This window comes from Elgaria multicarinata, chromosome 1 (genome assembly GCF_023053635.1).
Source record: "Elgaria multicarinata webbii isolate HBS135686 ecotype San Diego chromosome 1, rElgMul1.1.pri, whole genome shotgun sequence".
In the NCBI taxonomy this organism is placed as follows: domain Eukaryota; kingdom Metazoa; phylum Chordata; class Lepidosauria; order Squamata; family Anguidae; genus Elgaria; species Elgaria multicarinata.
The window spans coordinates 137,837,829-137,865,548 of NC_086171.1; the positions used below are offsets into that span (position 1 = coordinate 137,837,829).

Here is a 27,720-nt window from a genome sequence, read left to right on the forward strand (position 1 = left end):
GCTAAGGCTTAAGTCAGTAAAAGCTCAGGCTGCTGCTCTGGGTGAGGATTCTGACACTGTGCAATTCATGGATCAGTGGTGGTAAGACAGCAGTAACTGGCAGAATGAAGAACAATGTTGTCTCTGCTTTCTAGTGCAATACCTACCTATCTCCTTCTTCATTTCATGTGTTTTTGGATTATGTTAGTTATGTTATGTGGTACTGTATATTGTTTTTAAGCTGAATTGTTGGTTTTCATAAAGGCTCAAGGTAGTGGAAAGGCAGGATAGAAATGTTTTACACAAATAAGCTTCTAAACAACAACATTGTCAGGTTGGTTAACATGATTTCCCCAAGACTCCTGCCCTATTCAGGCAGGCAGTACCCATCCAGAAAGTCTAGGCTAGCTGCACCCCATAGATGTCAAGACATGTGTCAATCTTGCCCCACAGCCATGTGATCAGCATCAGTCTGAAGGAGTCCTACACATGTATGCATATATGTACATATAGGAATCTTGCTAGATGAGGGTTCCCCTTTCCATGGAGGGAGCCTTACACAGTTACATCCATATTCACATAGACCCAGTGGAGGATGGTGGCTCCGATTTCAGTGGGGCTATGAATCGATTCTGGATTTCAGTCAGAGAGGTTCGCTTGGCACCTACATTGTTTTCTTTCCATCGCCAGCTGAAGACCTTTTTATTTTCTCAGTATTTTAACACCTAATTTAACTTAAATTTAAACTTTGCTGTTTTAATCTCATATTTTAACCTATATTAATTTTTGCTGTGTGGATTTATTCTGGTTGTGCTTTTTATATTGTATTTCGTATGTGTGTTTTAAATTTGTTGGTTGTTTTTATGCTCCTCATGGTTTTTAATTTTTGTGAAGAGCTTTGGCTATTGGGGGTATAAAAATGTAATAAATAAATAAATAAATAAAATCAGTCAGAACTCTAAAGAAGACATCCAAGTTCCATCACCTTGGATAGCTCCTTTAGAGTTCTGGCTGATTCTGACTTCGTATACTATCAAGAACGTGTGCTTCTTGATAGTATACAAAGCCATACCTGGTATTTATATCTGTAGAAACAATGCTCAAAAATGTTTGATCATGAAACTTCGTGCTACGCAGTCCAGAAACCACAGGAATACATCACAATTCAAAACACAACATTCATATCTGTGGTATTGACACCCCACGTTCTTTCATCTGGCGTTTGCAGCAATGGGGGGGGAGTTCAAAAAATATACCAGGGAGGTTTTAAAAAATTGGATGGAGTGTTACTTTGTCTGCATTTTCCGCCTCTCGAAAAGGGAATGTCCTACACTCATTTCACATATGAAATTTTGTTCTGAGAGAATTCTTTTCGCTTTGAATGTAACTGTGCATTTCAGTAGCCTTTGTTGACTTCTCCAGGAGCAATCAGGATTTCCCATCATCTCAGTAGTGCTGTTTTCTTCCTTTGCTTTCCCTTCTAATGCAGAGGACGCCTAACAGGCGATTTGAGGAGTTCTGGTTAAGGGTATGCAATGAAAGGCAGGCAGCTTACAAGAGCTCAGAAGTTCTGTGTGATGGTTTGGAACGCTAACGAACAAGTTGCTGCAGAGCTAAATAAAATCCACCCCTTACCTTGCGGTCCACCAGTAGTTTCGGTGTTGATAATCTTCTTTCCTCATTAGGAAATGGGTGAGCCAAGTTGTTTCTCCTTCATTTCAGCAGTAAATAAATTAGTATTGTGTCTTTTGACTCTTAAGGCTCCTAGGTGTCACAAAATTTGTTCATAAATATGAAATTAAATACTGTTAATATTCCCAAAGAAAACGTGGCTTCTTTAATTTACTGGGTCCCCACCTCCTCCACCCCTTTGTTTGAGTAACGTCCCTGGGGTTGAAAAACATTTCAAAATTGGCCGTTACAAAACTGGGAGATCTACTTCTTCTTTTTTGGAATTGAAACATTGTAGGGTTTTAACATCTCATTTTAGGGTGAATTAAAACAGAGTTATCAAATCTCTTTCAGCTCAAGGTCCCACCATTAAATCTAGGCTGGTCTCATGTGGGTCCCTGTGCATCCATATGACACACAGGGAATCCCGGGGCAAGCGGGAATGGCCACAGGCTTTCTGCAGGATATTGGGAACAGCAGAAAAACTGGTGTTTCCTGTGGTTCTGGGAGCATCCTGTGGACCACGGGCGGTGTGGCTGCTGCACCCGCCTCTTCATTTCCTCCCCATGGGTAATGGGGCTCTGAAAATGGGCATGGAGCTGTACAGGGAGGCTCTGTGCCCATGGGGGTGGGTGGGAGCAGGTTTTGTATTGTTCGTTTTTTAACTTACTTTTTCGGCGGAGCACAATTGCGCTCCATCCCCCCTGTTTTTTAAAAAAATGGTGGCTGCAACATCCCTCTTTCCTTCTCGGACATCACGTGGCCATCAGGATGCTGGGGGAGGATCACGGAAGCAAGTAAGTCCACAATCCTCCCTCCCTCTACACCCTTAGGTGTAGACAAGTAGTTCACACTCTCCATCTTCTCTCTCCTCTTCCCCTGCAGCAAGGAGTAGCAGTTCAAAAACCCTTGCTACCAATTTTTCTTGAATCACTGTTTGTCATTTCATCTAAACCAACAAACTCTCTGGTTAGTGAACTGTGGTTAGTTTAAAACAAGCCAACCCGAAACAGGTTGAAACAATCTGAAACGCTTTAGGGTGGATTCCTGCATTGAGCAGGGGGTTGGACTCTGTGGCCTTGTAGGCCCCTTCCAACTCTGCTATTCTATGATTCTATGAGGGATTAAGGGAAAACAAAAGTGAACGCTTCTGGATTTCTTCTTTTGGCCAAGGGGGGGGGAGGAGGAGAAGAGTGTAACCTGAGGTTCACTGTGGCTTGTGTGCCAATCTATGGTTCAAACTTGGCCGTTGTATCGTCTTGCAATATGTACTGTCAGCTGAGAGCACATCTCAAACTACAAGTAGTGAGGACTCCAGTTGATTTGAATAATTGGGCTTCATGGTGTTCCATCTAACCTTGAGCTGGTTCTGAAGCAATGAATCCATGAAAAAAAATCCTTCAGGAAATAATGTCATGATTGAACTTCTTAAATATTTTATACCATTTGAACTTTAAAAAAAATTATAATAAGTACATAATCATCATATTTCATTCTGCCAAGTCTTGCCTAGGATAGTGCTAATATGGTTTAATACATAGTTAATCACAAAATTATTCAGTCATGATATAGTCCATGATGTAAAAAATTAGGATGGGAAGAGTTCTTTCCCATGGACCAGTCCTTGGCGGTCCACATAGAGAAGGCATTTACAGAGTAATCTTGACTGGTGCCCGTGATGAGTGACAAGGGGATTTGCCTCCTTAACCCCAACTCTGCCAGCTCACGCTGACAAGGTTGAAAGTAGTGGGGCAGTTGCTGGACTGTCGAGCCTGGCAGATTTTTGTACTAACAATCCCCCTGGTGAGAGCAATGGGAGAAAATTAGCTATGGGAAATGAGCTCCACCATTTCCTTGAGCTCCAGCCATTTCCTTCCTGCCTCACCCACGGAATGCCCTATTTTAGGTCTTTCTCCCTGCTACCACCAGGGTGTGTTAGGACTGTGTTCTTAAACACAGGCTTTTACCCTTAAAAGAGGCCTAAAAATATTTTAACATTAATAATAATAATTTAAATAAATAAATAAAATCATCCCAGCCATCATGGAGCAGCTTATGAAGAAGTAGCCCCTCCGCCCCCCCATGGCATGGTTCTCTTGTAAAAATGTGTAAAATTATCTTGACTCTTGAATAAACTGTAGTCATCTTCTGAGGCTTTCCTTTTGGTATGCAATGTCTGGTGAATGGGGAAACCACATTTTCAGTTGTGGTTCCCTGCATGTGGAATAGTCTTCCTATGGAGCCTCACTTGGTGCCCTCTCTAATGTCACAAACATCTTTTTAATTTTCTCTTCCTTTTAAAATTTTAAAAATTAATTCTTGATTATTCATTTGATGCAGCTCTTTTTATCAAATGCATTTAGATTTTAGTGCTGATTGTATCGTTATGTTTTTTTAAAATTTGTGAGTTGCCCTGGGGATGGAGGAATTGAAATGTCGTATATAAGAAAGAAAGAACAAAAGAAAGAAAGAAAGAAAGAAAGAGAAAAGCTTGTGTCTTCCTTTAAGAAATCTTCAGAGATTGGAAATGGAGATTTTAAACGTAATTTGTTACTTGTTTGACAGTATATAAGAAAAGAAATATTAGTACTTTGCTGCATTATCATACCAGAGAAAGGCAGCAATAAATAAAGTAAATGGGAAAGGGTTGCAAATTAATACTGGCTGTGTGGCCGGTACTGATATGTTTTTCATTTCTTCTTCCATAGCAAAGAACTTGATCCTATATTTTATTTGCAAAATGTCGGCTTTTCCTTTTGTGGTTCAGAATTTAGTTTTTTATTATGAATCAAGTTGGATTACCGGGGGAGGGGGGGACCCTGCCTGTTCCAATTTTGAGCTAAATTCATGACAACATAAATATGTTTTACAGGAAGTTGGATCCAAGATGATACAAATGTTTTCTCTTTCACTGTTGATATAATTTTACAGTCATAATATCATCTTAATGAATTTGTTTTTCTCAGAATTTTATCTGGTTTATGAATTTTACCATGAAGCCCATTTCACTATGCAATTTATACACATTTGTAACGACTCATTTGAGGGACATTGACTGTGGATTTCAATTCATCATGGATCAGTAGCACAGTAATTACACAGTAATTATCAAAGAACTTGTGTGGAAATTGCCGTCATGGCAGCAACATAGGCACTGCATGAAAAAAGGTAAATTACTTTTGTGTAACATCTCATTCACAAAATACTTTTATTATCCGATGCAATCAGTATACAATGCATCATCTGGACCCTCTCATCAGAAATCTTATGGGAATGAGGTAAGGTGATGGCCCCCATAAAAGCCTGGTCTGGAAGCACCCATGGTATCTAATATATCTGTAAACCCCGTATACTAGGCAATGTAAAGGAAATAAAAGCTAGGGATATGGCGAATAACTGTAACTAGAATCTACGTGGGTAAAGCACACCTTGATGTGGTCCCCACCTCAATTTTGCTTGTACCTCTAAACTCCCTACCAATCTTCCCATCCCCAAGGCAGAAAACTTCCTCAAGTTACAGGAAGCCAGATTCCGGCTGGACATCAGGAAAAACTTCCTGACTGTTAGAGCAGTACAACAATGAAACCAGTCACTTAGGGAGGTTGTGGGCTCTCCCACACTAGAGGCCTTCAAGAGGCAGCTGGACAACCACCTGTGAGGTATCTTTTAAGGTGGATTCCTGCATTGAGCAGGGGATTGGACTCGATGGCCTTATAGGCCCCTTCCAACTCTACTATTCTATGATTCTATGAAAACCATTGGGCTCAAAGGAAATGATAGAAGGTGGTATAGACCCTTTCACTGAAGCCTGGAGCATCTTTTCCTGCCACGACTAGAGTTTAAGTATGCCCCAGAATCTCCATTAGGAAAAGCCACTCCAGTCCTTGCATCAGTTCCTGCTGAAGAGACCCTTCTTTGCAATGGGAAATGGTGCATGGAATGGGTTTTCCCATTGAGGATCCCCAGTCCCAGTTCCCCATGGGAAAAGATGCTCCTTACATCAATGGCAATGCCTGCTGCTCATCTTCCCCAAAGTGTTTTAGTATCAATTCTATATGCAACCACTTCAGAGTACAGTAAAAGGATAATATGCCATCCTTTCAGATAATCCTGTAGATTAGATTTAAACCATCTATAGACAGTGAATGTGGTTTGATTCGGTGGGCTAACAAAAACTCAATGAAGAAAATGTATTCAGATTCCTTTACAAATGTAAAGAGAAAGGCCAAATACAATACATTGAAATGTGGGTGAAATTTAGACAATTCCATTTGCTCCAAGGTCATTGCATTAAGCTTTAAAAAGCATCGCATCCAACATGCTACACTGTTTTTATCACTCACATAGAATTTTTATCTGAGTATTTTTCTCTTAAACCTGAAAGAGAAGTGGCTCTTATTCCCATTTGACAAATGAGGATCAGAATTCTGCAGGAAACTGACAAGGTGAAGGTCATCCTTTTACTCCATGGCTAAACTGAGATTTCATCAGAGGTGCCCTTGATGCAAGGTTAACACTAACCATCCTACCTCTGCCTTTCTATAATATACTGTGCATTTCACTAATACCATTTGTACATTATTCAAGATCTCTACAGATTAGTGTTTATATCAAACCAATTGTGGTAACTATTATAGATTTTAAAAATGAAGACGCTTAAAGTAGATAACATCTACTTATCTACTGAAAAATTAACATCCAAAAACAAATGAAGTATGGTTTTCCCCATCAGAACTTTCCATACTAGATATTTGTGCAAATTTAATTGATTAATCAATTTAACTCATATGTTCATATCCAGATTAAATTAGTGAAATTTAATTCCCATTGAAATTGTTTGGACATGATTAACTTGCCCCATTTATTTCAATGGACCTACATCCAACTAAATATGGCTTCAGTTCTGTACTCACTTATCTGAGAATAAGCCCCTTTGAACTCAATGGAACTTATTTCTGAGTAAACATGTTTAGGATTGATCTGTTAGTTTGGATCCAACCTATACAATTAATATACTGAGCCTGCAATCCTATATCCGCTTACCTGTCAGTAAGCTTACATTTGAGTAGACATGTACAGTAAGATTGTGCTATTATATTTCTTCAATCATGAGAGGAAAACATAGAGCCAAACCAATTAATAAAGATGGCAAATTATTTCAAAGAGGAAACAGCATCTTTGAAAGCTGGTTGGTGGTTTTCATTTCAAAACCAAGTAACTACATTATTGTATGTTGTGCCTTGTGACAAAAATAATAAATTGTACTAATAAAAACAAATGTTATGTTGTGCCATATGGACAGAGTTTAATTATATTTATTAGACATACCCGAATATTCTTTAAAATTTATTATTGGTGAAATAGAAGAAATGACAATACAATTTGCCATTAGATACTTTGGTGGTACTGTTCTGTTCTGTATATTCTATTGTGCTGCCAGAAGATAGGAAGACGGACACTCATTTGTTGATGGCAACAAGAATTACAATTCTTGCTAACAGAGGGATGGGAGGGTTGTAGTTTGCCATTGCTAATGGACTGGTTGGTAAAAGTTTTGGAAACTTGCTTAACCCCCTCTAGCCATCAACATCAGGGGGTTAGGATTCTGCACTAATTGGTATGTTTGCCTTCCTAAAAACCTGAGTTGTTCTCATACATAACTAGTTATGTAGATTTGGAGAATGGCCTCTGAGAGAGAACTAGTTTGTATAATTATTGGAGTAGTACTAATCAGATGGATTTTTAAGAGCAAAATTGCAAACAGTTTTTCCTGTGTCTTACATTATTCATGGACTTCCTATTTATACATATTAATGAAAGAATACACTACAAGGAGCAGTGATCACCCTGTCACTTTCATTTTCTTCTGTGCTGAACAGCTGTAAAAATAACACCAAAACCAGCTGTTTCCTCTGACTAATCTCAGATTAGAAAGAAAGATTTGAATGCAGGTGTTGCTTATGCTTGAGAATATGATAGGTTGTTAATACAAAAATTATTCTGGTACATTTAAAACATTAATAAGGTTAGAATATTGCTACCAATTGCAGTATTTCTAATACAATTTTTAATATGAGGATACCCAGAATTCTAGTGTTTTGGCAGTGATCATTTCTCGCTGTTCACTTTCCCACACCATTCATAGTCTCCTTTTTTCTTAGAATCTGTCATTCTGACCATTCTGGGATCACATTCGTTTACTTCCTGGCAAGGCTAGCTTGGACTAGGAAGAATGATCTATTAGGAAATGTTAACTCGTGCATACAATCAAATAATAATTGCAAATATCACAATTTTGAATACACCCACAGTTTTCTCTTCGTCTTGAGTTGCATGGCATTAAACAAGTCTCTGATCTGTATTCATTTGGGGGAGGGAGATGTTTCGTTGCCTTGGTGAGGTAGATGAGAAAAAGAATATTACTGGGTAGTTATTATTCATTTCAGTTGTTTATTCTTGGGCTTTGGGAGGTTTGGGGATTCGTTGGCTTAATTTAGAAAAGACTAAAAGTTTTAACCATACATTGGGTTGGAACCAAAGCAGTCCTTCCGTTTGTGGAAGAGCCCTTTCTATTTGCAGAAGAGACATGGAAGTCATGGTGGAGATGCGAAAAGTAATTTTCACTGATTACCCTTCTCCCTTTGTACTTTTTGAGGCATTGCAAGCAGCTGCATGGGACAACAAAAAACCTTCCTCCCCTTTACAGAAGCAGGAGTGCTCCAGGAGCAAAATTCTATTTACATATTTCTGGATCCAACCTCAAGTATTTCATGTGCAAATGCATAGACTTGCCATTGTCAATGTCTGAATGAGGTGGAGGGAAGGTTGCTGGACTCTTCAGGATACTTTTGTATAACAAGGATAGGGAATGTGTGGTCTGCCTCCAGATGCTGTTGTCAACTCCTATTAGTCCTAGCCAGCACAACTAATGGTGAGGGATGATGGGAACTGCAGTCCAACACCATCTGGATGGCCACATGTTCCCCATCCCTGCTGTATAGGGTGAGGTGCATACTAACATTTCTCCGTGTATTCTTGTATGCAGGAAGGGGTTGGTGAATACAAGCAGCTAGTTTGAATGTCTGCAGTGCCCTATTGTTTGGGAACTATTTCTCAGTCCTATGTGACATACTACTTATAATATTTCCTCTTTGCATGTGGGTTCCAGGGGAGAAGTACTTACTCAGCTTCTAAAGCTCAATAGGTTTTGCTCTCGGGTTAGCACTCAGCAGACACAGGAAGGTTGATAAACAGCTTCCTTTTATTAGGAAGAACTCATGGGAAGCAAACATAACCATGTTGCACCAATGCAGAACAGCACATAGAGCCATTCATTCATTTCATTATGTACAAAGTGACCCTGTTCAGACAACACACTAGGCCATGGTGATTAAGCATTTTGAGCTAAACATTATGGCTTAGCGTGTCATGTGAGCCATGACTTAGTGTGTTGTGTGAACTATTTTTAATCATGATTACATAACGATTTAACCCACTCACTAACCATTTGTTACAAAAGCACTAGCGGCCTAACCATGGCTTAGCATGTCATCTGAACAGGCCCACAGAGAGTGTGAAAATGTGAGCCACGTCCAGTGGGAATAAACTACACCAGGCAAATATCAGAATGGACTGGACTGTTTTGTTAAAGGCCACCTAAAGATACAATGGGCTGGATCCAGATTATCCAATCCATGAATGGAAAGGATCCTTCTAATCCCAGGAGTCATGGAGTACCTGTGGTGGCTCTCTGCTGGAGGAAGGGGGGCAGAGAGGTGATCTTCAGTGATTTTCCCTTTCCCCATACCATCACCTCATGCTGCTTTAGAGGTTCCCCCAGCACCCCCAGAGCAGCTTTTCAGAGGGCTGCAGGGGAAAGGCGGGATCATGGTCAGCTCCCTTTTCCCTTCCTCCAATGTGAGCACAACTCTCTGCTAAACAATACTCTGGATCCTGCCTATTCAAGATACTGCACTGCATAGCATCCACAGCCATATGGCCCTCTATACTGTTAGCTACATGGCTAGTTGGGGGATGCTGAGAGTTGTTGGACTTTTGTCTGACTAAACATGCATGGGATCGTGACCTTAGGCTATGTTCAGTTCTCATAAATTCTAGTGAGTATAAGTCCAAGTGCTTTTGTGAATTCTCTCTTATTACTTTTAGAGTTAGCTGCTCAGTTTAATACATCATCCATTGTTAAAAGCAAAAAAAGAAACAATAAGGTATTAAGGAAATTATGTATTTAGAAAGACAGAAATGATGCCTTTCTATTTCTTCAATGAAACGAAGCATTAATTTCCCCACATTTTTATTTATGAGTAAATATACATGATCTGTTGTAAGGTACGATTTTTCAAAGGAACTTCCTTGCACTTTTCTACAAATGACAGATTTCTCTGACACATTAGAATGCCCTATATTTCAAAGATAGTGTGTACATCCCGATGCAAAAGCTATCTTGGCAATTTATGAGTAAACCACAGCATAAAATCTGACACAAATGGGCAGCTAAAATTAATGTTGGGAGTCTTTGAGGAAAATATCACTTTTATGCTACCTAAAACAACCTAGATAACCATTTTCTTCTTCTTGGATATTATTTCTTTTTAATTTTTGTCTGCTAGTTTGTGTTCTAACAGTTCTACCAAACGTTTTGTGTGTTCTTAAGGTGATTATTATGATGTCATGGAGATGCATGTCATGGAGATGCTACTTCATTGTATCCCCTACTACCATTTATTACAGATTGTGGAGACAGCGTTATTTGCTGGAGTTCTATTCCAGGCTAAAAGGAGAAGTTAGTGGATTGGATCCAATGTTATCCTCTTGCCAGTGTAACAGAGACTATGGGCAGAACAAGACTTCCCTGTTCTTTCTACCCTGTTCTGCAGCCCCCATGTACCAACAGAGTTTGGGAGGCATAGGGGGCTGTAGGGTGGAGGAGAGGATGAGTAAGTCCCATTCCACTAGTAGTTTATGTTCTGCTTATGGAAGAACACCATTGGATCCAAGTTATACTTATGAAGCAGGATTTAAACCTTCATCCTGGGCCCTGCCTTCATGATGTTGCATTCCTGCTAAATCCTGGAGGGTGGCATCATATAATCCCCATGGCAGGACAGAGCACAGGGTTTCTGGCAATCATCTGGATACCAGAGCCACCCTCCCTACTTTCTGGCTTCTGGTGACCAAATGCTGGTTGCCATCTGCCCAAAACACCCCCTGAATTGACCATGGAGCAAGGTCCCTGATTTTTTAACAACGCAGCTTCATGGAAAAGCCCTGTAGTCACTGTGAATCTGCAGCTGTGTCATATAACTGATGCAGTGCCAGTTTGCAGCCATTGGGTGCTCTGACCACATAGAGAGAGCCCATTGGTGTGTAATTATCAGGCACAATGTATCTGTATGGAAATTCAAACAAAAATTCTACTTGTTTTAATTATTAAAGATTTCCTTCATTTTATTATTTATATCCATAAAAACCATATTTGCTTCTTTATTCAAATCTGTTTATTTTGGTTTTTAGACACTTTTCAACCTTGGCTCTCCTTTAGCCTTCTTCTGGGGCAGGGGAGGTTCTTTTCTAACAAGATCATCAGGGGAAACTTCTAAGGAGGTACACACAGGCCTTAAATCCTGGCAGCAGAAGTAACCAGCTGTATCCAGGCTAAGGAACAGTCTTCATAAAACTGTCTACAGTTCTGCTTATCGGTAGCATTTCATCTGTGATGAGTGATGACAGGGCTGTTCTGCAACTTTGTCACCACATATGTGAGCCTTGTTATGAATATAAATCAGACCAGTCATTCAGAGAAGGTAAAAGATTGAAAAGAATTCTCAGGTACATAGTGCTTCATGGTCATCAGAATTAGAAGAGGCAGAGTGTCAGAAACAGTCTGCACCAGACATGATGTACTTTCTAATCCTTACATTCTTATTCTCATCTATATTCTGTCCCATTTGTCTATATGCCACTCTTCTTTAAAAGTAGAGACTACAACTTCACACATTACTCCAGCTGTGCTCAATAGATCAATATCGTTATTTGCCAGCATTTGTCTATTTGCTATAGCATTATTCTGTTACTCAGGCTTCTAAGAACCATCCAGGCTTCAGAAGGAGGACCCACAAAATTCCAGTAAATTTGATTTATGTTCTTTTGGATTGGGCCGTACTATGAAGGGAGGTGAAAAAGTTGCTTCAGGTTGCATATTCCTAAGGGAGCACTATTGTTGTGATACCAACTTCCTTGTGTGTGTGAAAAGGGGGGGGGGAGAGAAAAGAGCAGGAAGGAGGTGTCATTCGGTTATGGAAATGTGAACATCTGTTTTATTATGCCTTTTTAATTCTGGTTTTGCAATTCATTATCCTCGCCATAGTAGGATTTGCAATGCTGCATTTTCAATCCAAATTTGGGTTGACATTGCAATGAAGTATCATGCCTTCCCTTTATGCTCATGTGGTGACTGGGCCATGTTTGGGCCAGCTTCCACAGCAAAGTGGATACAAAATACAGAGAAGATGCCTGGCTATGTGATGTGAGTTATGGTGCAGGTTGTTATGAATATTTATGGCAATGTTGTTTATGCCCTTTGTGTAGAGTTAATACGGTAAGTTAAGGCAGGAAGGGGGAGTGAGTGAATGGAATGGTGGTGCGTTGGCGTATGATTGGTGGAGAACGTGAATAGCGTGTAGTTTAAATAGGGGTGAGTCAGCTAGTTAAAAGAAATAGTTGGAGTTTAGAGCTAGAGACCGCAGGGACAATCTGTTATTTCGGGATAGATATAGAGGGAAGAGTTAGATTAGGCTAGGAATAATTGAAACGTTAATTTCAGAGCTTTTATTGAAAACACAAATAAATCTTCTTTACCATCTTAGGCGTAAGTAATAAATTATAAGTTATTTTGTTCACAGCATACAGTGTGGCATCTTTCATTACAGGTAGTCTCTCAGTGAGACCAAATAAAGAGTATATGGTGGCAGTGGTATTAAGCCTAGTGGGGAAACCAGTGTTCCACGAATTGGTTGTCCATTGGGTAGAGTTAATATGGTAAGTTAGTTAAGGCAGGAGAGAGATTGAATGGAGTGTTGGTGTGCTGGCATATGATTGGTGGAGAGCGTGGAGTGAGTGGGGTTTAAAGTGGGGTGAGTCAGTTTTCGAGCTAGGGACTGCAGGGACAATCTGTTGTTTTGGGATAGATATAGAGGGAGGAGTTAGGTTAGGTTAGGAGTTAGGCTAGGAATAAATGTAACATTAATTTCAGAGCTTTTATTGAACACACAATTACATTTCCTTTACCATCCTATGGGTAAATAATAAATTATAAGTTCTTTAGTTCACAACATTCACTGTGGCAACTTTCATTATAGGTAGTCTGTTAGACCAAAGGTGAGACCAAAGGTATTAAATAAAGATTATATGGTGGCAGCGGTATTAAGAGAGTGATCAAGCCTAGTGGGGGGGAAACATTGTTTCTCGAAATAGTGTACATAGGGAAGGGTTGAAGTAAGGAGAACCCCCTCTTTTCCACAGAACAAACGTACCCATAACCTCAGGGAAGGGATCCCAAGAGCAGGGGTACGACGACTATGCCATGCAGGGTCAGAGCATACCGTGCCCATCTGCATCGCTTTAATGTACACGACTGTGATAATGCAGGCTGATATTTATTTATTTAAAACATTTATATGCCATCTTTTATCCAAGATTTCAAGGACATTTTCAAAAAATAAAAGCAAGTAAAACAACAATAAAAAAGCAGAATAGCAAGGCTAGTGATTCCTTCTACTCCACCTGAGGGGAAGTACCAGATTCCAATAATGGCAAAGAGCAACTATTTTTGTATCCATGCTGGACTCCTATGATTCAATTGTCTGAGTGACTTGGTCAGGCTATAAGTAAAAATATGTAGAAGTTGTATACAGAGGCTGTATACAGGGAGTTAAGTGTCCTTAAACCCATGGAAATTAGTGGGCTTAACATTCTGTTGGACTGTGGCCAGAATATGTGTTTTCTGTTATTGGGAGTGGATTTTCTGCAGAAATAATAATAATAATAATAATAATAATAATAATAATAATAATTGCACCATCAATGTGCATGGTGCTGTACATAGTACAATATACATGGTGCTGTACATTTGCCCTGAAATGCTCTAGGTTTCTTTATTATGGGCATCTGGGCTTACAATAAAGTGTGTTAATGAAGAATAATCAAATGGAAAATGATGCTATGTGTTGCAACAGTCCCATTCAATCTGATTGACATTCCTCTTGAAGAGAGGTTAACTACACATTACTCATAAATGCGTGTAGAATATCCTGAGACCATTTTTTTTAAAAAAGAGCAAAGAATCTTTCTCTGGGGAGAAATTAAAGTGGAGAAGCCACAGAAGGGGGGAAGCTTGCTTAACTTTCCCCCCTCAAAACTGTGCCCCAAGCTGATTTTTCTCTTGTGGGTCTGCTCATAAACTTTCACTGAGAACTTGCAAGGCAGTGGAGGCTGGTAATTTTAGTGAGAACCTGTCAGGACTCTGAAGGAGCTATCCAAGTGCTGCCCCACTGATATCGGAGCCACCAGCTTCCACTGCGGTAGAGGCAAGCGGTTTGAGGGGAGCAACTCTGAGTTAAGAACATAAGAAGTGCCCTGATTCTGGATCAGACCGAGGGTCCATCTAGCCCAGCACTCTGTTCACACAGTAGCCAACCAGCCATCAGCCAGGGATGAACAAGCAGGACATGGTGCAACAGCATCCTCCCACCTATGTTCCCCAGGAACTGATGTACCCAGGCTTACTGCCTTGACTACTGGAGATAGCACACAACCATCAGGGCTAGTAGCCATTGATAGGCTCTGCCTCCAGGAACTTATCCACCCCACCCCCTTTTAAAGCCATCCGAATTGGTGGCCATCACTAAATCCTGTGATAGTGAGTTCCATAATTTAATTATGCGCTGTGTGAAGAAGTACTTCCTTTTATTTGTCCTGGATCTCCCACCAATCAGCTGGTTCTAGTATTTTGAAGAGGGAGAAAAATGTCTCCATATCCATTCTCCATACCATGCATAATTTTGTACACCTCTATCATGTCTACCCTGTTGAAAAATAGCCAGCAGATAAATTGTTACAGCTCCCTTTCTTCACCCTGTGTGTATGACCTCTGAGTGTTTCGTGCGTGTAGCTTCACAGTAACTGAAACAATGGAACAAATTCATTGTCTGAATTCTGACCAAGGGAATATTATTTCATGGAATTTGTTACTCTAAAATGAATATAATCTTCGAAAAGCATTGATGATTGATGTCTGTGATGCAATTGGAAACTGTTAAAACTAGAACAGGTCTGCATTACACTATTCTCCTTGGATCAAGTGAAGTGACTGTCTCCCTCTCTCCCTGACAACGCTAATTCATTGCATATCATCAGTTCCTTGAGTAGTCTGAGAGAATGCATTTTGCTTCCTACATAGGGTATTAAAAGATGAATATTTTAGGAATAGGAAAATTGCTATCTTATTACTCATATTTCTCAAAATGGATAAAAACAATCTTGTCTTTCTTGCATTTTTAAAAGATTATTTGAAAAGATAGGACTAGCCATTCCAAATGCATTGGTTTCTAAACTTCACCATTCATTTTAATGGAGAGGCTCATCTGTGAATGTGGGCCCGTTTGCTGAAATGAAATGATGCAGTTTCAATGAAATGAAATGAAAAGCTGCCTTGGACTAGAGTGAATGCTTTGTGAACACATGGGGCTGGAAACTGAAAGCTACATAAGATCACACAAGAGGAACATTTGGTGGTGGTGGTGGTTTTCCCATTAACAGCTAATCTCCATCCAGTATCAAACAGTGCTTTTGACACTCCCCTTGGTGAAAAAATAGTTTACTATGGGGAATGAGTTGTGCAGCCGCTGTCAAGTGAAACCAGGCCTTCCTGGTGAGAATCATCAAAATTCAAATTCATTGAAATTCTCCCAATTCTGCTTGAAGCTCATTCCAACTCATGTCTATATCAGATTGTGAGCTGTGAGGTTTTTCCCCCCTTTCACATGAAAGTTTGGATGTATTTTGAAAAATTGTACATTTTTCTTCCATTGATAAAAGCATATTTGTGTGTATTTATCAAAAGTATGCCCTTTTTCATGTACTTTCATCAAGTGCACATATTTTTCAAACACATTTCTTCTTTTGTTTTCTTTCTTTTTTCTTTTTTTGGTTACGCAAATTGCATCACAAGCTGAGAAACATATGTATGCAGACACAGACTGAGAGGTACAAAAATTGGTAAATTGAAGTAAAAAATGAAATGAAATGAAATTCTTATACAACCCTATCCAAAACTCATAGAAAGGGTTTGATAGTTCTTTGCTCCTGTCCTTAGTTTGCATTTGTTGAGAAGAAGATTTCAATTAAATAGCCATAATCCTATACATGCTTACCTATAAACAAGTCCCACTGAACTCAAGGAGACTTAAATCTGAGTAGACATACATAGGATAATTCTGTAGGTGTATTATCTTTTGATGAAGGGGTTAGTTTTGGGGAGGGAAATTTCTGTTAATAGAATAAAGTAATATTAAAATATAGACTCAATCATCATATTGGAAAAGAAACAATCTTTCACTTCAAAATAACTGCTTGCAGGCTGGTTAGGACAAGAACAGGCACCAAAGTGGATCATTCCCCTATTCTTATAGTAGCCCCTTGCACCATCTGATGGGCCCTTAGCTGTGGAGCTAGAGGGGGCTACTCCCTCCAAGATTTTCTCTGCTCCTCTAATTTTATTTACAAATGAATAATTTAATTTATTATAGAAGTTTTAGAAACAGTGGCTGCTATTTAGGGCAGTGCCATAGTGGTATCTGCCCACATATTCCTAATACAACATGCAATTGAGGGTGTGGCTGAGATGAAGGTATATGATTTATGTGAACAGTTGAAGAGGCAGTTCTTTAAAACACCTGTTGGTTCAACAATGGACTGATCCCTGGATCCAGTTATGGCTACACATTCAGCTGAAAAATCCATTGTTCCTGTATCAGCGTAACTTCCCTTTGTGAAAAATGTTGTCATCTAAAAACTGAAGCTATTGAATTGCACAATCAGATCAGTAATCTTTCTTTTAGTAAAAGTACTTGGATGTCTTAAATCTGTAACATCACCGCCACAGCAACAAACAACATTGAAACTTACATTATTGACTCTGTTAGGAGGCAGTTGCAAGAAATGCAAAATGATACTATTTTCAACAGCACCTTTGAAGCAGCCAAGGAAGCGTGTGAATCTGCTGACAATGAAACCCCATCAAAACATCTTCATAAGCTCCTTTGGACTTCAGAAATGCTAATTTTAATCAACTCAGAGTGCTGATAAGTAGGATTCCATGCCAGAAAAACTCAACAGGAAGAGAGTTCAAGAGGTTGGGGGGATGCTTATCAGATTTGCAGATGACACAAAATTAGAAGACAGGAAAAAAATTCAAAATGATCTTGATAGATTAGAAGGCTGGGCGGAAAATAACAATGAAATGTAACAGAGACAAGCACAAGGTTTTTCATTTAGGAAAAAGAAATAAAATGCACAGGTGTAAGATGCGGAATACCTGGCTTGACAGTAGTACACATGAAAGGGATCTTGGAATTGTAGTTGATCACAAGCTGAATATGAGTCAGCAGTGTGATGCAATTTTAGGCTGCATCAATAGAAGTTTGGTTTCAAAATCATGGGAAGAAATAGTTCCACCCCACTCTGCACTGATACACTTCACCTCAAATACTGTGTCCAATTCTGGACACCACACTTTAAAAAGGCTTCAGACAAACTGGAAGAAGTTCAGAATATGGCAACAAAGATGATCAGGGGACTAGAAACTAAGTCCTATGAGGAAAGGTTGAAGGAACTGGGTATGGTTAGCATTCATAAGAGCAGACTGGGGAGGGGGGTATATGATACCGTATTTCTTCGATTTTAAGACACACTTTTTTCCCCATGTAAACATCTCTAAAAAACGGGGTGCGTCGTAGAATCGCAGGTGCGTTTAATATTTCTTAGAATCAAAGCTTTTTTTCTGTTGGTGGTACTGAAATTAGTGTGTGTCTTACAATCGATGGCATCTCAGAATCGAAGAAATACGGTAGTACATTTCAAGCACCTAAAGGGTTGCCGCACAGAAAAGGGCCACAACCTGTTCTCTACCATCCCAGACTATAGGATACAGAATAACAGGCTTAAGATACAAGAAGGCAGATTTTGGCAAAACATCAGGAAAAGCCTCCAAAGGGCCTGAGCAGTCAGACAAAGGGACCAGTTGCCCTAGGGAGGTAGTGGGTGGGCTCTCTTTCACTGGACGTGTTGAAGCAGAGACTGGACAGCCGTCTGCCAGGGATGCTTTAAATTGGATTCCTGCACTGAGCAGGGGGTTGCACTCAATGGCCCAAGTGGCCCCTTCCAACTCTGTGATTATATGGTATGGATATCCCTGTTGTATCTTATTCTTGATTCTCCTCTAAAGGGTTATTCTTGATTATTATTATTTTACCTTTTTGGTTAGTTGTTAGCAAGAACCATAACAATTGTTGAAGTTGCTTAGTGATTTTTTTTTTCTTAGTGAATTTTTTTGAATGTACATAAATTGCAGTATAGAAGCAAAAATAAGGGTTAAATAACAGTTTAGAAATTTGCCTGAAAAAAGCCTGTAGATAAACTGCCCCCCCTACATTTTGGGCACTTCCCCCCCCCCACTCCAGAATCCCTTTAGGTTGGCTGCGGGCCTGTCCCCTGAAGGTTCAGGGGCATCTAGAGTGGCACATCGTAAGATACAAGAGGATACCGCCATATGGAAAATTCAACCTGGTATATGGAGAAGCTCTTTAATGTATGCGTCAACCTCTATGTATCCAAGCCCTTTTTTCTGAGGGGGTGGGTTGCTTTCCCAATTATTTGCAATAATATAAGTAACACAGTAAATGCTGTTATGTTTTCCAAAACTTATTGTGATTGAATAATTTAATTAGGGGCAATGCGGATTGACAAACATATTACAGGATAAAATAAAGAACAACATGGTAACCCATCTGGATTTTCTCTGTGGTATCTCATCTTGAAAAAGCAAGAGTGAATAAAAAGTGAAGGCATGTCTGCAACCTCCCCTTCTCATAGCTAGTTCCTTTTGATATACTACGCTAAGAACATGTACGATGGAAAATTGTTACAAGCTTGTGTGAGTGGTGGTAATGGAACAATGGAAAATTAATATATCCCCTATGAAAAATAAGATAGAAGCCTTAACGCATGACGGATTAAATGCCATGGAGGTTATGAATGGCTTTTTATACTAAAGTGGTTTTCTAAAAACAAAAAACACCTACATTAGTGTCCCTATGTTCACATACGTAGTGATCCAGAATTATCACCATTTCTTTGTCAGAACTTTATTCTTTTAGCTGAAATATGCTGAATGTAAGTGTGTGTGTGTGTTGTTGTTGTTGTTGTTGTTGTTGTTATTATTATTATTATTATTATTAAATGAGTATAGAAAGTTTAGCAAATTGTGTATGCTTTGTTTTATGACAACTGTTTCCCGTGGTTGGCAGGTTCAAAAATTAAACATTTGTTTCTGATTGTTGAAATGTCCAATGAAGAAATTGGTGAGGCATGGACAAGACCATAAGATTTTGTGATGTGCTTTTTCTCTAGGTGTTTACTCCTTTTAAACATCTTTACAGATTCTCAATATCCTTCACTCTGAACCAAGAATTTAAGATGACAAGTTGTATGAGAACTGTCTTCACTGATTGCCAGTTACTGTGATTAATGGTCCTTTTATACTCTGCTTTGCTTTGGTAACCTTGACGATCTGTCTAGTGTTTAATCACTTTGAGATTATTCTAGTGTAGCCCATGGATCTGTGGCCCTTTGGGCAAATTATATTCACATTTGAATCCGTTTCAAAAGCTTGTTTTTATAGATTTATCAGTAGTCAATGGAACATTTGTTTCTGTAATCTGTTTTCTAAGTTTATATTATACTTACTATTATGTTAAAGAAATATTTAAAAAGTCACAACAATATTAACTGAGTGTAGTAATAATATTTATACTGGAAAGGCCAAATTTGATACTTCCTTATGTTCATCGAAGTAATCAGCTCAGAATGTCTGTATAGCATGGATCATTGCAGAGCAGATGACAGCCGGAAACATCATATAATTTATCATGGTATTAATTTATTGGTCTGGTGTTGAGGCAACAGCCCAAGATTTCAATTTTATATTACTTTCACCAAAATGGGCCTGGAGAATCCTTCTTCTTTCTTCAGCTCTAAAAGACTAGGCTGGATAATACATGTAGTACATTTGATATAGTCCACTATGCTGTTCTTACATTCTTAACGTTGCTGCTGCGATAAGCAAAACCCTGCACTTTTCGTGTATTGGGGTGGCAGCGTCTAATGCCAACACGGCAGTGAAAACACGGCATTTCTGGTGACCAGGCCCACTCTCTGCCTGGGCAGACGATCACCAATCGGGGTTGCCATCCACCTAGCCATACGTCTGCCGTGACTCCAGAATGAAAATGGTCAGCGGATACGCCGTACTTGCCTTGCTCTAGAGAAAAAGGGTAGGGTGAGTCCCCAACTTTTTTTGCTTCACAGCTTTGCAGGAAAGGCCTGCAATGGCTCCAACGTGGCTGCTGCATTGTATAATCAACAGCCCCCTTCTTATTTGTAAGTGGAGTTATTTGAAAAATGCTCTGAGAAGTCACACAATCTGTTCACTGGTCATATGCAAAGTACAAGATGGAAAAGAGTCCAACTTCTTGATCCTTAATATCAGATTTCTGCAGAAAATCTAGCTTCCAGTTTTGAATTAGTTGGATTCCAGTTGCTTGTTAGTTCATTCAATATCAATTCCTTGTTTTAGGACCTCGATTTAATTAATGGGTCAGGATGGTTTTGTGTATATAGGTTTTGCTTATAGTGCACCCCATCATGGTGTTCGTAGGTTTAAGCCTTCATGAACATTCTTATACAACCATGTTCTGTTAGCAAGACTTGAGATTGCCTATGGTGAAAGAGTTAAACACTCAAGCAAAATGTGTTGAAAGCATAGCAGATTTCAGAACTTTCCAGATCAGGATTTGGAATGAATGGGAACTTTATATCAATCTTGATTTCTGGAATGTTATGAGCTTTGGGTCACAAATGTGTGGAAAGCACAGTGGCTTCCTTTCCAATATTCTATTTACAGGTAAAAGCAAGCAATTTTCTTTCCATAAGAGACATCCTTATGAAAACTGATTCTGAGGAATATTTTTTGATTTATATAGATTATTACGATGAGCAGAATTACTTTGCTAAACATTCATGCCATCATCATTATCATCGAGTAATGCTTTTAAAACAAAGATACCCACATTTCATGGGAACCTAGAGAACAGATGAGTGGAATGATCTGGGTAGATTTTATAGACCCCAAATCAAATTAAAAGAAAATAGAGCATTAAGTAATGGTATTTCCAAGAATCCTTGGCTATAGTTCTACATCATGCTTTGGTTATTTGGATTATGTCTGGCAATAGAGTTGCTTTTGTTCCTTAACTAATTTCAACTTTGTTTCTGTTGACCGCAAAGCTGAATTTAGAATACCTCAGAGACATACTTTCTTGCAAATCATTTTTTTAATGAACTTCACCTTGGCTAGGGTCTGTGCAGAGTTAAAATCTTTAAACTCCCTGATATGTCTCTGTTCACCAGCCCAAGCAGGCTTGTACTGGCCTGGTTCAAATGTCGTAAAACCCTTCCACAGAGTATTCTCATTGCCTGGAAAAAGGATGCTCACAGATACTGCTTTTTGGTAACAATTTGGTGAGTTTTAAAAAAATCCAATCTTCATGTGCTTGCAAAATTGCAGTTAATACAAGCAGCTGCATGTTTTTTCATGATATGAACACCCGTGCATTATCCCACACACATTACACTGCACATGCATTTTCCTCCACAAATCATCTCCATATGGGAAAAATAGTAATGTATGAACAGGGTTGGAATAGGCTCAGGCTGCAAAAGATTTAGTTTGGACATTATTAGGAGGTTCAGGCCTTAGCTAGACCGGGCAAAATCCCGGGGCAAAGCCCGGGATTGTCCCTGTGCGTCCACATGATGCACAGGGGATCCTGGGATCAGAGAGGGATGATCCCTCCCTTGCCCTGGAATCTCGCCCTCCCCTTTGGGCCTGCTTTTTCTGCGGTCCTGGGCTGAGCTCGAGACAGTGGAACGTGTAGCCCATTGCCGCGGCTTGACCCGGCTCCATGCGATTTCTCGCACAGAGCCGGTAGCTGCGCGCGGGGTGCAGCGCTCCTCAGGAGCACTGCACCCATCGGGGGTAGGTTGGGGGGAGCGCGGAAATTAAATTATTTTTTTAAAAAGGACCTACCATTGCGCATGACCATTCGTGCACTCCTGTTTCTTTAAAAATAAAAAATGGCAGATGTGACGCCTCTCTTCCTGAGGTCGTCACGCCTCATGTGTAAATGGAGGAGGGATCTCACGTTAATCACAACGCGAGATCTTCCCTCCTCTGTCGCAGACTATAAGGTAGGTCTACCTAAGACCATAGTCTAAAATCATGGTTTGTATTATGCCGGAATCCCCCTATATCCAAAGCAGGGAACTCTGGTTTAATGCCAGTTAACAAACCAGGAAAATAAGCCAGGATCACATGCAGTCTGAACCTATTTATTTATTTATTTATTACATTTCTATACCTCCCAATAGCCGAAGCTTTCTGGGCGGTTCACAAAAATTAAAATCATAGTAAGACAATCAACAGGTTAAAAGCACAAATACACAATACAATATAAAAAGCACAACCAGAATAAAAACCACGCAGCAAAATTGATATAAAATTAAAATACAGAGTTAAAACAGTAAAATTTAAATTTAAGTTAAAATTAAGTGTTAAAATACTGGGAGAATAAAAAGGCCTATGAATGCTTATGCAGATGTAACAACTTCCAGAGCGGTGGCCATGTTAGTCTGTCAAAGCAAAAACAATGAAGAGGCTCATGGAATGCTGAATATCACCAGATTGACTGTAGCACAGGTTTTCATAGGTTCTAATGTGCCACAAGATTCTTCACTCTTCAGAAGTGACTACCACTTCGTTCAGTGGGTCCTTCAAGTAATTGTGCATGGAATTGCAGGTTTAGGTATTTGCAAATATCTTTCAATTAATGAGAACCAGAGTTATTGGCCAAAAGAAATGGGATCCAGGGGAGTTTTTCCACTGGATTAATGGTGGTGATTTTCAGCAGTTCCTTCTTCTCCCTGCAGTCCCAAGCCCCATCTCAAACTCTGTTCTGTAGGGCCCTAGAACCCTCCAAAGCATTTGTGGGGGGCAGATCCAGGGGCTGCAGGGATTGAAGTGGGAATCAGTGAAACTTGCCTCCCCCCCACTTCTGCCTGCAGGCAGAGATGCATGAATCAGTCTATACCTGGTTTCTGTCATTTTTATATTACTTATTTATTTATTACATTTTTATACTGTTCAATAGCCGAAGCTCTCTTAGCAGTTGACAACAACTGACATCTTCACAAATTCAATCATAAGTCTATATGGTGCTATTTCAATATTATTTGGCAATTTTAAAAAAATCACATTAATTTTTGTTCTCTAACATACACATTTCGTTTGCCTCCTCTCCTAATAATACACTTTTTGCACACATATTTGCCTAACACGCACACATTTTGCATGTATCTTTCCATAATATATCCATTTTTGTATGCAGTTTTTGAGCTGATAACTGCAACCCAAAATTTGGAAAAGTGCGGAATTTGAAGATTAACCATGTTCCTATCTGAATTTGGCTGGTTCATTTAAAAATGTGGACCATACAAAATTATCCAGCTAGATTGTGAACATCTACTCTGTGTAATTCTGGATTCAGCTCACATTATTTTCTGTCCTGGATTATAACTATTCTGTGTGCTGGGTCTACATAATTCACTATGGCACTTGAGATACAATTCAGCCTTAGCTAGACCTAAGGTTTATTCCGGGATTGTCCCGGGGTCATCCCTGCCTGCTCCCAGGATATCCTGTGAGTCATTTACATGAACAGGGATGACCCCAGGACGATCCTGGGATAAACCTTAGGTCTAGCTAAGGCTTTCCTTGAGTTTATTAGTCCTGGGGCTGTCAACCAAGATCTTTTCTGGGTTGCTTAGATATCTTAGGGAAGGAGTAGGATTCCTGTTATTTCAAACCTTGGCCTAATCTACACCTGCCATTTATCCCAGGATAGTATCAAGGTTGTCCTGACGGGGCTACATAATATATAGCTGATCCCAGGGTGATGCGGGGATGACCTGTCTGCTTTCCCAGGATATTGGTGACTGGATTTGTCATTACTATTTTTCCTGTCTCGGGACAATCCCGAGGTCCACAGGCAGTGTGCCCCCCCCCCCCCAAGGTCATCACTGTTCTTTGCAAGCAGCTGTGCAGGGGGAGTCCATGGGTATTGGGGGTGAGGGGAAGAGATTTTCACCATGTTTTGGATGGATCTCAACATCTTCTAATGGCTCTCCTTTAATCTCAGGACAACTCACTGATGTGTGACCCATGAGGGATGATTGTGGGCACAGGAAACTCCGTAATCATCCCTCCCCACTCCCCAAAGGGCTGCGGGTATAGATTAGGCCCTTGTCTTATTTTACTGGGATATTTCCTCTCTTGAGATGTAGAGCATTGCTCCTTCACATAAGCATTTATATATAATTCTAATAAGCACTAAGGGATAGGCTAACTCCCCAAGAAAGCCTAATGTGTGCTAAGTGTGAGTGAAAATTAAATACCTCTTAACTTCTTTTTACCCTATAATAGAGCAGTGCTTGAAATCTGATCTAAAGAAATACTATGGTTTTCAAAGCCAGCATAAGAGCAACTGTGAGCTATCTGAGCAAAATGGAGGGAGAATTAATACTGTAGCTTCAAAACTTGAGTGTATGATTGACAGTATATGATATGAAATAATAGCCTTTCAAAGGGCAAGCATTTTAGCTTCTCAAAGGAATTGTGAAGTTACTGCATTGCAGGTCAAGGTCTTCAAGTAGCATAATTATCTAAGAAGTGCCAATCCAAAATCGTTTTCCATTTTTTTAAAAAATGTGCTAATTTATAGAAGTTGACGGTGTTTTTTTATTTATTTATTTTTAGATTTCAAAGAATATATTTTACAAAAAAAATGTAAATGCTTAATGTATAATGATGCACAGTTTTGACATGCTTTTTATCATCTCAAATATTGCAAAGAAATGTTCGTTTGAATTCCTCTCTTTGAATTGCATGTTGACTAGCTACATCAGGAAATAAATGGTGTGTGTGAGGGGGGGAATATTGCCACATCTAAAATAGTATACCACAATCCTAAGGGTACTTACTTTAGGTTCTGCTACCCAACATGACTTAATTCCAAGCAAAAATGTGTGTTTCAGGACATTCAGATTTCTGTTTGAAAATAGGGATGTTAGTTTGTGCTTTCTCTGCTTTTATCGATTTTGTTAGCATTTGTTTGTCTAACATTACTAAAAGTCAATAAACAGAAATAGTTCCTCTTTAGTGAGAAGTCCTAAAATTAATAGTTTGTTCTATGACTTGCAGGATGGCTGTAATTCTGCATATAGCTTGTTTTAAACGTTCCTTCTGTTATACCAATGGGAAAAAAATATGTTTCTATTTCTGTTTATTTTAAGCATTTTCCTCCTTGATAATCAATGCTATTTCACACATGTGGCTATTTTCACATGGCCAGAATGCAGGAGTTTGTGAAGCCTTTTTTGTGAGCAGATGATACATCTGTATTCACAGTAAAAGCTGGATCTTAAGGTGTGTTTTGTATGCTGATTTCAGTTCTCTACCAGACAACTATCTTTGAGAACTTCAAGGGTAGGTCAGCAAAGGCAGCTTGGCTGAAATTTGTCAGCTCGAGTGTTGTATTCTGAATCTTGCGTCTCAGTGATGCATGAATAAAGAAGCTGATGTGTCTCACCCATGAACATGATTGCTGCTTACTGCATGGTTTTCACAGAACTTGTGGATGGTTCTGGTGGGGCTTTTGTGTTTGTTTCCCAAGTTAGGCTCATGAGTGTCTGTTGCATGACCATGACTGTTGACTGTCTCATTTTGTATTTGTCTTCCATATGTGATTAATATCCAAATGTTCTTTTTTTTTTCCTTTTCCCTTTTTGTAGAAATTATTGAGCCTACTACTACTAGTCCTGTCTCAAGCCCAGGTCAGTATCCACATACACCCCCGAAGTATGCTTGGGTACTCGCTCTCTCTTTCTGTGTCTCTCTCCAGGGAATGACAACATATAAGTTGTCATATCCAATATACATCCCATTGATGTTGAGCAGTATTACTCCGGTACTGCTGAATTGTCTCTTTCCCCCCGTCTTGGTGCATTCGCAGTTTGTGCCTGCTCTTTGGGCAAATGCTATTCTGGCATTGGTAGATTTCTTTTATAAAAGCGCTTCTCTGTTTCCCTCCATCCCAAAGATCAGACAGCAGATGCATACTGTGTTGGCTTACAGTGGTGAAATGCCTTTGCTTTTATATTCCCTTTGTGGTATTATCTGTAGTAAATTGATTGTTGGCTGTTTTGCTAGAAGCAAGGCATTTGTGTGTGTGGGTTTCTTTCTTTCTTTGGCTTTTCTTTTGTGAATGCTGTGTTGTAACATGTACTACTAAATGCAGGACTACATTAATGATGGAGTACATTTGTTGCCAAGAAAAAGGTTTTCACATGATAAACCCACGAAGTGGGAAATATCACGAGATAGAAAAGGAATTTTATGAATTTCAACTTACAGAATAGGACCACCGGAGAAAAATGCAGCATTTCAGTACATTTACTTTGACACCCTATTAATAGAAAACCAGAATCATTCCTTGGTCCTTAAGGGATATTCTGTTATTTCCTTTACTTCATATTGCTAGAATATATAAACAATGCTGAAACATATATTTTTACTAACTACTTCGGAATGATTCTCATTTTCCCCCCAATTCCAAACCAAAACTTTGTGATTCTGATAGGCTGGCTCAGTCCCTGTCAGCTACAGTGCTGAGGGCAGCTGTAAATGCAAATATATATATATATATATATATATATATATATATATATATATCTGCAAAGTCTTTTGAAATATGGTGATCTTTAGTGTAGAAATGTACCCTCTTTGAAGATGTACAGTTTGAGCTGTAAAAACTGAGGTTCCCACGGCTTCTATAGAGATGCTCATGTGTTTTCTGTGTCATCCATGCTGTGTGTAGCACAGCTGTATGATGAACCAACTTCAACCTAGCAGTGCCTTGAAGGAAGCAAGTGCTTAGGATTTCTCCGGTGTTCTCATCTCACTTGTAATACAGGGCCCAGGCATGTGGGTAGGGGAAAGAGTACACTTTACCCTGAAAACCCAAGGCTGTAACCCTATAACCATGATAAAAAATAATTGAGGCCAATCCAGGGAGAGTGGGGGCCAGTGGAGCAAGTAGAATTAACAGCTCACAAACATATGTCAATAAGTGTCTAGCATACATACAGGACATATTGCCATGTCTGGCTACAAATGCAAACCATGAGACTGCATGTAGGGGACTGTGGTAAGTGTGTTGAAGGGGGCACATGTTGCAAGTTTTATTGGACTAAAAATGATGTTGGGGTCCTGCTTGCTAGAGTAGCTGGCCACTTACGCATTGCCAAAAAGAGGACAAAAGAGGGCAGATGTTTCCATAGGTCATCCAAGGGCATGCCTCTGGTGGTTCCACAAAGACCCATCCTCTGATTGGAGTCCACCAGGGGAAAGAGCCTTCAGTGTGGTAGCCCCCCCTCCCGTGGAATTCCCTGCCTCTGGAGGTCAGGCAGGCATCAACTTTGTATTCCTTTTGGCACCTCCTGAAAACATCATTATTCCAGGAAGCCTTTCCTTAATGACCAGCCACAGTTCACTGTACTTTTTGCTTCTTTTAAAATCTATTTTAAAGTGTTTCATTCTGTTTT

At 39.6% G+C, this 27,720-nt stretch overlaps 1 protein-coding gene across 2 annotated transcripts in view; it reads left to right on the forward strand.

Annotated features, from left to right (window-relative positions):
* The window catches only part of NEGR1 (neuronal growth regulator 1), a 585,000-nt gene that overhangs the window by 470,942 nt on the left and 86,338 nt on the right, over window positions 1–27,720 (forward strand). Inside the window, exon 7 of one of the 2 annotated variants that reach the window (XM_063137453.1) lies at window positions 25,909–25,950. The exons of the other annotated variant lie outside the window; for it this stretch is intronic. Within the exon in view, the coding sequence (XP_062993523.1) occupies window positions 25,909–25,950 (42 nt within the window). The remainder of the gene's footprint in view (window positions 1–25,908; window positions 25,951–27,720) is intronic. 2 annotated transcript variants of the gene reach the window in all.